Source organism: Cyrtonyx montezumae, unplaced genomic scaffold (assembly GCF_038088225.1).
Source record: "Cyrtonyx montezumae isolate F1298 unplaced genomic scaffold, pur_monq_1.0 scaffold_25, whole genome shotgun sequence".
Lineage (NCBI taxonomy): Eukaryota > Metazoa > Chordata > Aves > Galliformes > Odontophoridae > Cyrtonyx > Cyrtonyx montezumae.
Window position 1 is genome coordinate 15,117,616 of NW_027071992.1, and position 15,559 is coordinate 15,133,174.

Genomic DNA, 15,559 nt, shown 5'->3' on the forward strand with positions numbered 1-15,559 from the left:
TCCCTGCATTCTTCCCAGCCTTTTCAGAGGGGATAAACCCAGCATTTGGGTGAGAGCTGCAGGGAATGCATCAAGCTCTGCTTGCCAAGTCAGAAGGGTGGAATGACCCCAGAGGTGAGCAAGCAGTAACCCAGGATGGTCCAGGCCTGTGCCATGGATGGGGATGCTCTCTTCATCCCTTTGGCTCCATCTGCCAACAGCTCCCTCACTGGGATAATACCTCGGGGATATGCACAGCTCCCTGTTCAGGACCTGGCTGGAGTCCCAGCACGCCGGGTCCCAGAGGCTGCTGAGCAGCTGGTAAGGAGGTTTGGTCATTCCTGCCCCAGGCTATGTGCGAACCAGTGACCTGGCTCTGAAATGGTTTATGTTACACACAAATCTCCTTACAGAGGTGCTGGGGGAGGAAAGCTGGCCGGGACGTGAACTCCCAGGGCTGGAAAGCAAATCCCAGCCCTGCCGTGGTCTCCCTGTCCCCAGTATGCTGCTTCAATGATCACATCCTGCCCTCTCGCTCCACCAGACCCCGCTCCTGTGGGCACGCAGTGCTGCGGGTCTTGTCCTCATCCGAGGGCTGGCGGTGCTACCGTTATACACAAAACAATAATCAGCTGCCGTAACAGGGACGTGGAGTAGCTGAGCTGGCTTCCCCGCTGTTGTGCCGGCTCCAAGTAGAAACAGCTGCATTTGGTTTGGTTAAATGTTTTATTTACTCCCAATTATCCCAGATAACAGATTTGCTTGCCTTTGTTCAATATTTAATACTATTGCAGAGCAAAGCTGCTCTGTGCTTTCTGATGGAAGGCAGGCTGGTGGCAAGCGGTTCTCCGCTGCGCTGGCTCCGGGGGACATCAGGGTGCCCCCAGTACCCTCCCAACACAAGGATCCCAGTGGCACCTGTATCTCAGACCGGGTCACTTGCAGGATCTTGGGGGGCCTTCACTCATCCCTCCAACCTGCTGAGAGGTGGCTTTTAGGGCTTGGAGTTTGTGCTGTGCTTTGTGCTTAAAGCGAAGCTCTGAACTCTCTTACGGGTGAGTAATGCTGTGTGCTTCTTCCCCAAATTTACAGCGCTGCCTCTCGGTGTGAATTTTCTGCAAGGGAAATGAGAAAATCCATAGCTTGGTTTATGAGCCCTAATCAGTGTAAAACAGGGCCTTTAAGAAATTTATCTTTTGCTGAGTCCACCCTTTTATTCGGCACCTTCTAGGGAATAAATTCTCGCTCCTTGAGGCTGGGGAGCTGTCTCCAGGTGGCAGCAGGTCTTGGGGACTTCAGTCACGGCCTCAGGTCCCTGCAGCAGGAACAGGAAGAGCCACCGTCTCCCTGGCCCCCTTTGGGAACATCCCAGGGAAGAACAACCAGGAGTTTTTTCATGTGCTCTGATGTTGTCACAGGAGGGTTTGGGGCTGGACTGGGTGCTGGCTGAGTGTGAGCATCTCTGGTGCTCACTTGCGATGGCTCAAGTTCCAGAGGGATCTTGTTTTGGCGTGTATTTCCAAATGGGAAGATGTTCCCTGGAAATGTCCCTTGCTAAGGCTGTGGTGGTTTAAAATGACCTGGAAAGAGGTCGTGCATCTGGGAGTGGGGTGAAATCCCATTTCAAGAACATCACAGTCCAGGGATAGCAGAGCAAAAAGAAGCATAGTCAGAGCATCACCTACTTCCCTTGCTCTAGCAATGGGATATGGCCACATCCCAACATTGGGGCAGCAGAACGGACCATGCCAGTAACAGCTGTGCTACTGGAAGCACACAGGTGTGCAGCTGATGGATGTTCCCCTGCTCTGCTGGGCAGCGGAAATATAATTTATTCATTGCTATTTTCTTTGTTATTTCCTACCAGCCTGTTTTACGCAGGCAATTTTGAAAAAGTGGCATTAGATAAATAATGCATAGTGTTTGCAACTGGTTTGTGTGCAGCAAAAGGGCATGGCCAGGTGTGTGTGCTGGCCTGCTGCTCCTGCATGCCCTGCTGATATCTCTGCGCCAGGCTAGTGTCTCCAACCTGGTTGACTCCTCACTGTGCCCTCAGGTTTGCTTTGGCCAGTTGGGAGCATTTTGCACATTTGCTTGCAAATTAGCCAAGTGCTGCTACAAGGTGGGGGTGGTTGTGCATATACCATCATCGATTGGAGGGGGGCTTTGCAGAAGCAAGGCACAGGAGAAGCAGGAGTGAGAGTTGTGCTGGAGCTGCCCCCTGCTTGGGCAGCACGCCTGCACGCAGGCGGGCTGTGTAACAGCTGAAGATCTGGTGCAGGCACACAATGTTGTCATGGGCCCTGGAGGTTTTGCTGGCACGAGCTGGGGATGATGAGTTATGCAGGTCATCCCGCGAGCGCACTGTAACATCGGTATCCCCTGCAGCCCGGGGTCTGAATGTGCCCCAAGTGAAAGAGAAGAAATACCTCCTACAGAAGTGTTTTAGAGACCTCTTAAAAGTTTTATGGGTACTATTTTTTTGTATCCCTCCACCTGTGGAACAAGGCATCTTTAGTACATTCAGCGCTCAGCAGGAGAGGAAAATTACAACTGATCCATTTCAGAAACCTCTAAAAATGACCTAAAATAACTTTTCTATATATAAAAATGCCACAATTTTAATGTCCATTATCTCATGACCTAGCAGGGCTAGGAAAAGCTATTGTAGATCATTTTTAGTGGTTTCTAAAATTGATCGGTTACACTTTTTTTCCCTACTCAGTGGGACCCGGGGTACAAAGGCAACTGGGCTTTAGAGGTGGCAGGAGAGACAAGAACCCTGTGCTGGGCTTCCAGGGCTGCTTTAATCCTCAGGGGCTGCCCCTGTGCTGTCTCCAGCCAGGTAGAGTGCTGGGACTGTTCATGTAGCAGTGATTCCTAATGAGGCCGAAGGACATTGGTCAAAAGGGTGCAGTGCAAAATGGGGAGGGCATCCCCATCCCTGACATGGGTCTTCTGCAGAGTTTGCAGCATGGTAATGATAGTTGAGCAGATTTTACTGCCTGACAGAGTTGTGCATTTTGCAAGATACTGCACGAGTTAATGCACCACTGTGAATGGGATGAGCCTGAGCAGCTGTGCAGAGGGAGTAATGGGAGTAATGGGGATGGGAAGGAGCCATGGCCCAGGCATTAGCCACTCCCGGGCATGCAGAGCAGACGTCAACAGAGCACGTGGGAGATGTGGCTTCCTGCCATGCAGGAGGTTAATAGGCAGATTAGAGAGGGCAGGCACTGTTTGCAGCAAGAGGAAAGGAGCTCTGTCTTGATGAAGCTCGGCAGCTCCATAAAGCGACAGGGAAGTAAATATTTGCCAGGATTAGGGAGGCTGCAAGCGGTCACTCTCATGTGCCCTGGAAGTGCCCGTGCTGCAGGAGGCTGAGCCTTGAGCCTGGGCTCTATGGGCTGTGTGTGGCCACTGCTGGGCTGGTGGGTGGCTGCAGGGGCTCAGGGCTGGACATCAGCCTGGTGGGACAGGGAAGGGAAGGGTGGAGCTGGGCTGTGTTCACCCAGACACACTGCCCAAAGCCTTCTGAGATCCTTACAACAGAAAAAGCCCTTAATGTTCCCTGATGGCTCAGTTTTCCTTCACTGCCTTTCTTGCTCTCTCTATCAGCCGTCAGCCTGGCCCACCTCCAAAGACATCATTATGGAGTGCAGGATCGATTGGAGCCTGCTATTTTATTTGCTGTCTGTAAGAGCCTTTGATGAGTCGGATGAGCTGTGCTGGCAAGGATTTTCTTGCCAAGGCTGGGAGAGGAGCAGGGTTGCAGGCCACCATCTTCCATAGAGTGATGGTGTGACTTGCCTCCAGCTCAGGAAAGGTGGCCATAACCCCCTCTTGGTGCACCATATCATCTCACAGAGGGCTTGGTGCTCCCTCCCTAGTGGCACCTGGGATCATGGCCACAGTGGGCCATGTGGTGTGACAGTCACATCTCCAGGTGGCTCGTCAGCCTGGCTTTGCCCTGGCTGAGGATAGGCAAAGTGGAGACAGACACTTGGGCAGTTCCACCTTCCTCTTCAAGCTCCCCTTCCACCTCTCACTGCCTAAAGGCACCACAGCTGAATGGCAGAGGCTGCCACAAGCACAGAAGCTAGGGACTGAGTTGATGCCCCTAACCCCAGCGTGGTGCACAGGGTCCCCATGAAGATGCAGCACCTTTGCAGACTGCTGCGGAGGAGGAATGGCAGTGGGTGGCAGCAAGCAGTCCCCTTTCCCTGGCAGAGAAAAGCAGGGACACAAGGTGTAACTGCAAAGATAAATTATTATCAGCTGGGTTAATAGCAGGTAGGGCAAGGGACCGTGCAGGGCATTGGGGTTGCCCTATATCCAGAACCTGGACTGGCTCCCTCTGTCCCACATGATCTGTGTGATGCTGACCGCAGCAGGAGAGCCCCATGGCATCCCCCCAGCTCTCCCAGTGCCATGCTTCCAGCCCCATTCCCATCCCCATCCCCGCCACCATGCCTGGCTGGTGCTGCGAGCCCACACTGCCACCGCGCGGTCGCTGAGACACCGTAGCCTGTCCCGAAGTCCCGCGCACCACTTTACCACTCCGAAACAACTCCCAGGGGCCCCCAGAGCCCTCCTGTTGGCCCCTGCAGCAGGTGATGCTGCCCTCAGCTGGTTGCAGGCTCACCCTTAGGGCATCTTTGGGGAAGAGAAGGGGTTAAGAACGTCCATAGGAGGAGGAGGCGGACAAGGATACAGCAAGGAGAGGGCCCTTGTCTCTGGCCTTGTGATTAGCTGCAGAGGATCTGCTTAAATAATTTACCTGGGAGGCTCATTATGAGGCTCTGGCCTTCGTCTGCCATCTGAAGGCTGAAATAGCCATTAGGGGGAGCACATATCTCCTATCAGAACAGCCTGCCAACTCCTTCGCAACCCACTCCCTGCCTATGCTGCCCACTTGTTCCATCCTGCCCCAGGGCAGTGGGGCATGCACAGGGTCTGTGCCTCAGTTTCTCCCATTCAGACAAGGGAGATATCTTATTTCAAGGTGCCATGCCATGGTGCTTCTCTTAGCAATGTGGGTGTGCAGGTACTAAAAGGAATTAACTTCAGTGATTTTCATGTCTTACTTACCTAATAATTTTGCAAGGGCAAAATTTATCAGCTGAAAGGTGTCACAGTTCCTCCTCCTACATGAGTGTTTCACAGAGGCTTCCTGCCACTCTGCTGCACTCCTGCACACTGTGATCTCTGTATGTTCAGGAAAGCTGAATGCAGCATGAGCACTTGGGGACAGGATGCTCTGCTTCGCTGCTGAGAGCAGTAGTACAGCCGTTCCTGCAGGGCTGGATTTTCCCTGCTGGTTTCAGGCTGCTTCTCTGCATTTTGTCATAAGCGATCCTTCTCCATCCCTTTAAGGACCTCAGGTCTTCCTGAGGATCATCCCTCAACAAGAAGTTTAGCACTCCCTGGGGACTCAGTGGAAAAAGCTGTGAGCGCTGCAGCTTAATGGGGTCAAGAGAGCAGCCCATTCTCCCAATCAGAAACATCTCTGTGTAGCAATCTCAAAGATAATTTCCCCAGTACCTGCCAACCTTCTCTGCCACTCTTTATCTCATCAGAGCTGGTGACCTGCTGGGGGAGGAGGCGAGCTCTCAGCTGGACCTTGGGGTGTGCTTGGCAGGGGAGGGAACACTCCATGTTTAGGAGCTGGTGATAAGCTCACCTGGATGAATAATTCCTCTTTCTCTTTCCTTGGCAGTCCCCCCGAAAGAGCCAGTGCTGATGTGTCGGTCCAACAACTACCCGAAGGGTTTCTACTGCAGCTGGCACCTGCCCAGCCCCACCTACATCCCCAACACCTTCAACATCTCTGTCATGTGAGTGCCTGGGACACTTTGTTCTGCACAGCCCAGAGCAGGTTCCAGATAGTGGATCAGCTGTGCTGAGCACATGGGGTCAGTGTCTGAAAGTTGGGCCCTAGGAGGGATGCTTCAGCGACATCCACGCTTGACAGAGGGGCTTTATCCCAAGAAAGATCCCATTTTCCCAGAGGTGACTGCCAATGTGGAGGCCTATGAGCTTAGAGGTCTGGAATTCTAGAGGCCTAGAGAGATGACTGTAAGGCATGAAATCCTTTAGGCCTAGGGGCAGGCACAGAGGGAAGCCTTGAAACCTAGAAGCCCCAGTATCTAGGGTGTAAACTAGAAATCTTAAACTCTAGAGGGAGACCTATGGGCCTGGGTGTGGATCTGGGTGCCTTGAGGCTTTGCGGCCATCTCCTAGGTCCCCTTTCTGTGCCTCTGTATTCCATCCTGTCCATTCCACTCCACTATGGTGGAGGTTGTACCTTCTGTTTATCACTGAATTTGGCACAGCCATGCTCCCTCCTGCCCTATACCATCTGTAGCCAGTTTTGGCCATAGCATGGCATCACCCTCTGCCCTGTGTAGGGGTCCTGAAACAGCCCTTCTAATGCCATGTCTTTGCTTTTGGGGCTTGTTTCTCAAGCAGAAAGAAGACTCTGGTCCTCCCACAGGAGAGACAGAACCAACTATAGCCCCAGCAAGATCTCATCCTTGCAGCAGCACAGGGGAAGAGGAGCAATAGATATTTCTGGGGGCCAGCACAAACTCCTTCACCTCAGCCTCTCTGCAGGCTTACATCCAAAATAACATATCCCTATGCGAAATTCTCTCCCAAGAGGATGGTAGCAGGGGTTCTGGCAGATGGGGACTTCAGGCAGAGTGGGTACATCACATTGCTGCTCTCCAGCTTTGTGGGTACATCCCCACCCTGAGTACTGGTCTGTAGCTAACAGCTTCCTTCTTTTCCTACTTCCAGACATGGCACAAGAGAGATGGTCTGCGAGAAGGATGTCTTTCCCAAAAACAGGTGTCACATCAGATACCTCCAGCTCTTCTCAACAGTGAAGTACAAGGTGACGCTGACAGTCACGAATGCTCTGGGCAAAAACTCCACCTCTCTCACCTTTGACGAGTTTGCCATAGGTAACTTCTGCAGCCTCTCCGAGCCAGTGTTGGGGTTGGTTTGACACTGCATGTCCCACTGCAGCAATGGGAGAGGGAAGTGTCAAGTTCTCCAAGTCTTTGTCTGCCTATGCATGAGATAGAGCTCGGGTATGAGCTGTGCTGGTATCCCTCTAGAGTCTCCCTGTCCCCAGGGCCCTGCCATAACCACACAGAGGATTGTGCCTTTTGGGTTTTGCTGTGGGACATGAGCTCCTGCCAAAGGATGCTTAGGAGTGTGTGGTGGAAGGGCTACCACGTGAGGATACTGGCACCTGGGCATACTGGGGGAGCAGGGCAGGGTGCAGATGGGAAGCCACCATGGTGGTCCCTGATGTTCCATCTGGTCCTATTCTCTGAGGTCCAGGTCTCCTGGGCTTCTAAGCTTTTCTTAGGTAGGGGCTGGGGAAGTAGCTGTCACGTACCAGAGCAAAGAGCTGGGAAGTCAGTATGGTTCATGACACTGGCCTTCTCACACCTCTGAATGTTGCTAAAGTAGTTTTTTCTACGTGCTGGAAGCAGATTTGAAGAAATTAGAATTGGAAGACAAATTACACTTACACATGCATGCACATCACAAGCGCAGCCCAGATGTGGTCGCAAAGCTGACTCTGTGGCTGCTGTTGTCCTCTGAGCATCCTTCATCACCCTGGCTGTAAGTACCCAGCAAGGCATCATGAACAGCCGCAGTGCCATAACATGTGTGCTGCCTCTTCTCCCAGACCTTTGCAAGGCTACAGCTAAGCCTCTGCCTGGCAGTGATGGAGGCAGAGAGGGCTCAGCTCTGTTGATGGCACTCCTCCAGCAGTGAACTATAATGGAGCAAGCATTTCAGTGGGAAACGTGGCAAAGCAGGGAGCTGGGTGTGGGGCCACCTGCCAGAGGCAAGCTACAGCTGGTGAGGAGAAAAGATTGTCCGTTTTCAAATAACAGGAAAAATGAGAGAGGGAGGAATTCAGGAACAAGTCAAAAAACAATTTTCTGTTTTACATGAGGCAATTTCTGGACCAGAGAATCAAATAAATGAATCCCTGAAATATAACCAGCAGTCATTCAGTGCTGTGGACATGCTATGTGTACCAGTCCTGAACAGCTGGTATTGCCAGAGTGCGGGAAGAAGAACTCCACTGCTGTCCCAGATTTTCCCTTTCTACTCTAAGTCCTGGAAAACATCAAACAAGAAACAAGGTGCCAGTTCTGAACAGAGCAGGGAAATGATTTTGAAGCAGGGTCTGGGACTGTCCTTTTGTGTCCCCACTGCTGAGCTTCATGTCCAGAGTTCTTTGGTGCACTGTGAACATTAATAACAAAGCAAGGAGTTAGAAGGGCAGTGGTGAAGTTTTAGTCACTTGGGTGTTTTTAAATGGAAATTGTTGTCTTTGTGGAAGATACACTCCTTAAATGAAGGTAACCTCCGGACAACAGACCCAGGGCAGCAATTAAGCTGTATTTTCTGAGTTCCTTGCATTCCCTTCTCCAGGAGTTCAGGGCATCCTCCTATAACATCTGCATCCCACCCATGCCCTGCCTGGCTTTGAGAACATCTGATGCCACTCCTGAGTAAAGCAGCCGGCACCACCTCAGCAGGAGGAATCTGCCGGTGCCCCTCCAGCATACAAGGGCATCCCCCTTGGGAAGCACACCCGGCCCAGCACCAGCACAATCCAGATCCAGCCCAGGAGCCTGAACCTAGATGGGTCAGAGCAGCAATGAGCAGGGCCAGCTGCTAGCATGGGGGCATTGCCTTTGGCCAGATGCGTTCCAGCTGTTGCGGGGGTGTGTACCCCATGGCAGATGCTCAAAGGCACATAAGGAAGGAGTGATGGGACAGCACAGCGCTTCACCATCTTATGGCCTTAAAAACTCCACGTTATGCACAGCTGTTAAATTTTTTCTCTTAGGATTTTTTATGGTTATAGCGTGTAAGAAGCACAGAGGTGAGCAAGAAGGCAGTCAGCAGGCTTCACAGAGATGTTCCAGCAGCAGCCATGTATCCTGCATGGAGCTTCTTGTTGAGCCTTCCCAATGTTGTTTTTGATTAAAACAAGTGCACTGCACTAGTGTATTTTGCCTGGCAATCCTGCCTGGGTGGATTCTAATGAGAGGAGAGCCTTACTTTGCCTTACACATCTGTCCCTCTTGGAGGTCTGCTCTCTGCGTGTGCAACTGCAGCAAGTGCAGGGTAGAGCCTGTCCCCCTACATGGTTGGTGGCACCCAGCAGACACCATCTGTCAGGGAGCTCATCTTTGAATTTTACTTGGCTGGATGGAGGTGCAGAGAAACCTGGGGCTTGAAACAAAACTGTTACTCTGGCTTGTTGCAAAGGGCTGAGGGGTGTGAAGCCCTTACTTCATGCCTGTTGGGACCACCCACAGGCCAGCCACAAAAAGACCCCTGGAAAGAGGTGATCTCTTTCGGTTTTGCTTCCTTCCTCCTCCATCACCGCCCTCAGCAGCAAATCCCTTCCCCAGCCGTTCGGAAGACGGACTCTAATTGAGTGGAAAATGAGTGGTGCTTTCTTTTGATATCTGGAGCCGATGCCTTGCTGGCGGTCACATGATGCTGCCTGTTAGCGGCCAGCTGCAAGGGGCTGCTCTGTGTTTCCATTCCCAGTGATGACTGGAAGAGGGTTTCCAGCCCTCTGACCCCCATCTTTCATTGCTAGGACATCCGGGCTGCCTCCTGCCCTGTCTCGCTGCTGGACATTGTTTTCATAATTATGTTTTCTGCTTAGGTGTAGACATTAATAAAGGTGAGTGTGGTGAGAGCAGTGCTTTGCAAAGCTTTGCAGGCATCACGTCTCCCGTCCTAAGTCATCAGGAAGTGGGAGAAGGGCTGGAGGAGGAGAAGAGAGGGCTTGAGGCAGACGAAGGTGCCAGGCAGGAGTGATGCAATGTGCTAGGGACCACCCTTCCCCCTCTTGATGTCTGAGAATACTGATGTCCTTCTGGGATTTATCCCCCACTTCCAAGAGCATCCCTCATCAGAGCAGGGACATCAGCACAGTGCTATCATCCCACCTCAGTGGCAATGCCTTTCTTTCTCCTAATGAGAACATGGGGCAGATTAGCAGCAGCAGATGTGCAGCATTAAAAATGTAACATCCTGGCAGCACCAATTGTTCTGGTGAGATGCAGAGTTCTGGAGGGCTACGAATGAGCAAGGGAGGGCAGAGGGGCTTGCTTAGGTGTGATCATAGAGGATTTGCACCCATGAAGAGTTGGGTGGATAATAACCAAGGGTTTATTTCTTGCCTCACCCCATGCCAGGCTGCTGAGACATGGCTTCTTAGAAGGGGACAAGCTCAGGAAAGGAGGAAGGAGGCAGAATTGGCAATAGTGCCATTTCACATCTGTCACACATCCTTTGTGTGACCCTGGGGAAGTTTGCCTGATTGTCCTCACTGCAGCTGTGGGGGCAGCAAACATATAGAGTGTCACAGAGGGGCTGTGTGAGGATGAACGTGCTGTCCCCTGTAAGAAATTCTGACTCTGAGCACGGGTATACAGTTGCCTAGACAGAAGGTCAGTTCAATTCATACTACTTAGGGAGGCAGAATTAAATTACGTAGACTGACATTTGGCTAAGACATGGAGTTTAATGTCCCTCTTCTCGGGGAAAATGCCAGGGGATATTTAACGTCCGCAAGGCATCCATTTCAGCATGGGGCAGAAGGATGGATGCATGGTGTGTGCTCAGGCAGCACCTCCTTTGACAAACGCTTGTGGTCCAGCATGAGCCTGTGGAACCTTTAAGCAAAGCTTGGCCTGTTCCAAAAAACAGAGATAACCACAAGACCCTTTCCGAGCTCAGAAGTGAAGCAGGATGAGCCGTGAGCTGCCTCCCAGCCAAATCCCATGTCTTCTTCTCAGGAATGTTTGGAGATGCTCCCTCAGCTCTGCAGGATAATATTACATCTGGTTTTGCAGCCGCTTTACCAATACTCAGCCTAATGCCCATTGTCCATTATTATTATTATTACTATTATTACTTATATTACATTACTGCCTGCAGGCCTGTGCTGTGGACACAGCTCCATTATGCTCAGTGATGTACAGCCAGACAGCCCCTGCCTCGCAATTTGCTATCTAAATGGACTGGGCAGACAAAGGCCGGGGAAAGGAGGAGCTGGGAGCAGGGACTTGGGATGCTGTGGAGGATGAAGCACTCCTTCAAGGTCAGGCTCTGGACCAGTTTCAGAGGTGATGTAGAGCCCTGTGTACTGGCTCCCACATCCCCATGGTGATGGAGGGACATGGCAGGAGTCGCTCCAGCTATGTTTTTGGGAAGGAGCTGTCACTGCTGCACCTCTCTTAAACGTGGGCAGGAGTCCTACAGTTGAGGGGACACGTGGGGAGGCAGCCACAGCCCTCGTGATGGTTTTCCCATTAAGATGCAATGATATTTGAAGGCTCACTGCAGCCAGGATCTCTGCCACACGCGCTTTAGGCCAGCACAGCTCTCCTCCGATGGCCACTGAGCCGTGTGAGAGGGTCACATCCCTGAAAAATGGAGGGATGACTCCGCCCTCATCATCAGGGCACCTTCTTTGCTCTCCTCCAACTTGCCACAGTGGCATTTTCCATTCCCTGCATTACACAGCTCATAGCTGTGACGTCCCATAGTGTCCATCCCCACCCTGATGTTTTTATCCCTTGCTGAGGAGCCACAGTTTGCTTTCATCTGCAATCATTCAGCCAAATGGATTTTTGTTTTGCAAACCCAACCCGCTGAGCCAGCGCTGGATTTATGTTTTTCCGTATGTGTTTGGACTCCAAGGCTTCGTGGATGGAAGCTGATGTCCAGCCCAAGCTGAAGGTTTCAAAGCAAGCAAGAGAATTACACAGCCATCTGGAGTAGCTCAGCACTGCAGTCACAGCAAATCATCCATCCCACGGCAGCTCCTGCCTGCTTCACACAGTTACTGTCCTCAAATGGGGTGACCCCAAAAAGCTCATGCACTGATTGCCTCACTGCCCAGCTCCAGCCCGCCCCTTGCAAAGTGGCAATGAATAGCATGCACACAACTCCCTGTGCAGCAGTGCCATACAGCTTCAAGCCTGCAGCTCACTTGCCACTTTCACTGACCAGAGGATGCAAAGCCCCTGTGGAGACATCTCCTCCAGCCAGCAGCAGAGAGGGAGCTGCCAGAGGCCAGCAGGGAGACAATGGCTCTGAGTGCATGGCAGGAACTTTGTCAGGCTCCTCCCAACCCCAGAATCCCCCCTGCATGCTTGGAAGTAGAGATGATGCCTTAACAAGCTCGTAGTCAGAGTAAGAGGACATTGCTTTATCCAGGGGTTTTCAAGCTGAGTGCAACAGTTTCTTCATGCAGTCTTCATGTGGATTCTGAGAGTGTTGAGAGTTCTCCCAGGAAACAACCCTTCTGTGATTCTGTGATTCTGTGATTCTGTGACTCACCTACATCACTATTCTTAGTGAGCACAGAGAGCCTTGTGAGCTGTCCCATGGAAATCCTTCACCTTCCCAGCTCCCGAGTCTGCAGTAGAAAGCTTCAGGACATCTACATACACAGTTTCTTAGGAGATATGTGTTTCAGCCAGGCTGCTTTTGTTTGCCAGGCCCCTGCATAACCCATATTTTGGACTTCTCAGAGTTTTGCAGCTGCAAACCTTGAGTCTGAGCTTCTGGGACCTGGGCAGACTTTTGGTGAAGAGCAAAGCTGACTCTGCAAGAGGCAGTACTGTTCATCACAGCCTGTCTGGGGTTTGATCCCAGCACTTTCAAATACTTTCAGCAACATTGCATAGCTAGCAGTCAACTAATATTCACTTGAAATATTCGTTGGGTAGTGGAAGAATACACCCTGTATCTCAAAAGCAGAGCAGGAGCAAGAAAGAGAGACCTAAGGTGGAAGGTGATCACCACAATGCTTTGCCTGTGCTGAATGCAACGAGCCAGTGCCTGGAATCCCCAGCCCTAAACTCTGCAAGCTACTGACAGGTGAGTGGGTTGATGGTCAGACTTCCAGACATCCAGAGGAGCAAGGAGAGCATGGGGTTAGGGCTCAGCAACCTCCCAGCCCTCACCTAGGTACCTGCAGGGAGGGTTCTCTGCTCTGGCCGGATGCCAGCATCTCCTCAGTGCTGGTTAATCTAAGCCAGGACATTTCCTGACGCGTGGACACTGAAAGGCGGTTTTCTGTGGCTCATCAGCCATCACTTGGGCTTACTCATCACTGAAGCACATCCCATAGGTTTTCACCCACTTCCCTACTGTTGCATCCAATTAGTGGGACTTAAACAGCTACTCTTTTCCCTTCCAGTAAAGCCGGATCCTCCAGAAAGTGTGGTGGCCAAGCCTGTGCCCAATAATCCCCGGCGGCTGGAAGTGTCATGGCAGAACCCCTCATCCTGGCCTGACCCCGAGTCCTTCCCACTCAAGTTCTTCCTGCGCTATCGACCTCTCATCCTGGACCAGTGGCAGCACGTAAGTGGTGCTGAGCAGGAGACAGCAGGCTGGCAGCATGGGGTGTTGAGGGACTGAGAAATGTCTGTTCACTTCCCAGTCAGCACAGCCCCTTTTCCTGCCTTTTTTCCTACCTCCCTTTCCTTCCTCTTTCTTAAAAGTCATATTCTCCCTACAAATGGCTCCGCAGGCTCTCCCCTCTCTAAATTTTAATCCACAGTCTGTATCTGTTTTCCATACATATGTTCTATATAAAACCTGCCAACAAGATGTAAAAGGCATTTAAAGTATAAATGTCACTGCATTTAAATATGCCTCTGCCACATTTAGATTTTGAGCCGAAGATAAAATACCGCTCTCCGTAACTCAGAGCATAGTCGACAACAGAGCAATTGCTGCGATGTTATCGTATTTCTTACTTCTATTTCTTGTTTCTTTAAAAAAATATATATATCAGTGAAATCCTTGGCAGCCTGCAGGACAGATTTCATTTGTTAGCAGCAGGAAGATAACGAACAGGCTTTTTTTTTTTCTTTTTTCTTTTTCTTTTTTTGCTATATGCTGCTTGCATGCTCCACTTACGAAGGAGAGCAGTCTGCTGCTGGACAAGAGGTGCTGCTGCACCAGTGTGGCTCACGACGACATCTCTGAGATGGGCCAGAGGAAAGCCAATTAGGCAAGCGGTTTACTTGATGAGGCATTTCACCCAGAAAAAAGACAAATGGGAGCCAGAGCTCCATCCCTAAGGAGTTCACCTACGATGCAGAGCTGAGAGGGATTTTCTGCCAGACAGCTCTTCTTAGGGAGAAAAATGTCTCAAAAAGGAGATGAGAGGCTTTGTGCTGTGCTCCTGTCTCTCTAAGACGTCATCATCCCAGTGGGTTTTTCTCTTTCAGTTGCTCTTTGATAAGGCAGCAGCACAGGTCTTGTTTCAGACTGAAGCGTTTTGCTGATGGCTTTGAAAATCAGACAGGTGCTATTTGAGACTTCCCCCATTTGTCTCTCCTTGCCCTTCTGTTCTCAGAGGGAGGGAGAGAGCAGCTGCCAGGTGCTCTGCTGGGGCAGGACAGCAATAGGAGAGTTGGATATTCTCTTGGTTGGAATTTTTTTCATTTTCAGGGGGGAAAATATTCAAATTATGGGAAAATGTGGAAAGAGCACGGGAAATGTGAAATGCAAAGTCACTTATTTCAACTTACAAAACCATTGTGAAAAAGGCTGATGTTTTCCCCTCCTGTGGCATGATCCCCATGATGCACATGGCAGTGGGCTGCCTTCTGCCTTGACACATTGAGCAGGGGCCGAGCCCACAAGGGAACAGAGTGGCACACAGCCATGGTGGGAAGTACATGGAGGTATTGGAGACATTGGCAATGAAGAACCCTGGCTGCGTAAGTCAGCTTCAGGGCAGTCAAAAGTTGGCTTCTTCAAGCTGCAGAGTGGGTGCAGTCCTCAGGGTGGATGCTTGGTGATGTGGAAAGCTCACCATCCTAGGAGAGCACAGTGGTGTCATGCAGGACATGTTTTCTCCATCACTGGCTGATGGAGAAGTGTGTTCGGGGAATAATTTGCTCAGTAAGCAAGTGCAAACGTTCAATGAGCAAGGTACCAGCCTTGCTTTCTGACTCCCTACACCACTGGCTGCGTAATGAAAAGTCTGATTTGTGGGTGATTTGAGGAAAACTGCCACTATTGATCAGTTGAATTATTTGCAAAACCTAATTCATTCAGCTCCCAAAACTGAGGAATGGCAGTGCTTCAGCAGACAGAGCCCTGGGTCCCTTGGGTGTGCTCAGCCACAGCCCCCCTTAGCTCATCTAGGGCACCTTGCAGATTTAGGGATTTTCACCCAAAAGTGAATTGCCTGATGTTGTGAGCCCTAGAAGTTTACCATCCCTGGAGGTGTTGAAAAAACAAGATATGGAGCTGAGGGACATGATTAGAGATGGGCTGACAGTTGGATTAGGTGATCTTAATTCACCTGAATGATTCTATAAACTCTGTTTTTCTAGACCCTGTCATCTTGGAAGTGCACAAGGAGTATCCAGAATCCATCCAAGAGAGGGAAGGTCATGGCTTGGTGGAGCCAAGGCCAGCTTAGCGTGACCTAAGTTGGTGGTAGGTCTCTCCTTATAGGGACAGGATGCAGCAGGACCTGCATTTG

At 51.1% G+C, this 15,559-nt stretch overlaps 2 protein-coding genes across 4 annotated transcripts in view; both read left to right on the forward strand.

The window, feature by feature from the left end:
* The window catches only part of GALT (galactose-1-phosphate uridylyltransferase), a 427,049-nt gene that overhangs the window by 333,033 nt on the left and 78,457 nt on the right, over positions 1–15,559 (forward strand). The gene's annotated exons all lie outside the window — the stretch shown is intronic.
* The window catches only part of CNTFR (ciliary neurotrophic factor receptor), a 121,042-nt gene that overhangs the window by 95,843 nt on the left and 9,640 nt on the right, over positions 1–15,559 (forward strand). For all 3 annotated transcript variants that reach the window (XM_065740038.1, XM_065740037.1, XM_065740036.1), the window contains 3 exons: positions 5,699–5,816; positions 6,781–6,947; positions 13,253–13,416. In XM_065740038.1, coding sequence (XP_065596110.1) covers positions 5,699–5,816; positions 6,781–6,947; positions 13,253–13,416 — 449 coding nt within the window. The remainder of the gene's footprint in view (positions 1–5,698; positions 5,817–6,780; positions 6,948–13,252; positions 13,417–15,559) is intronic.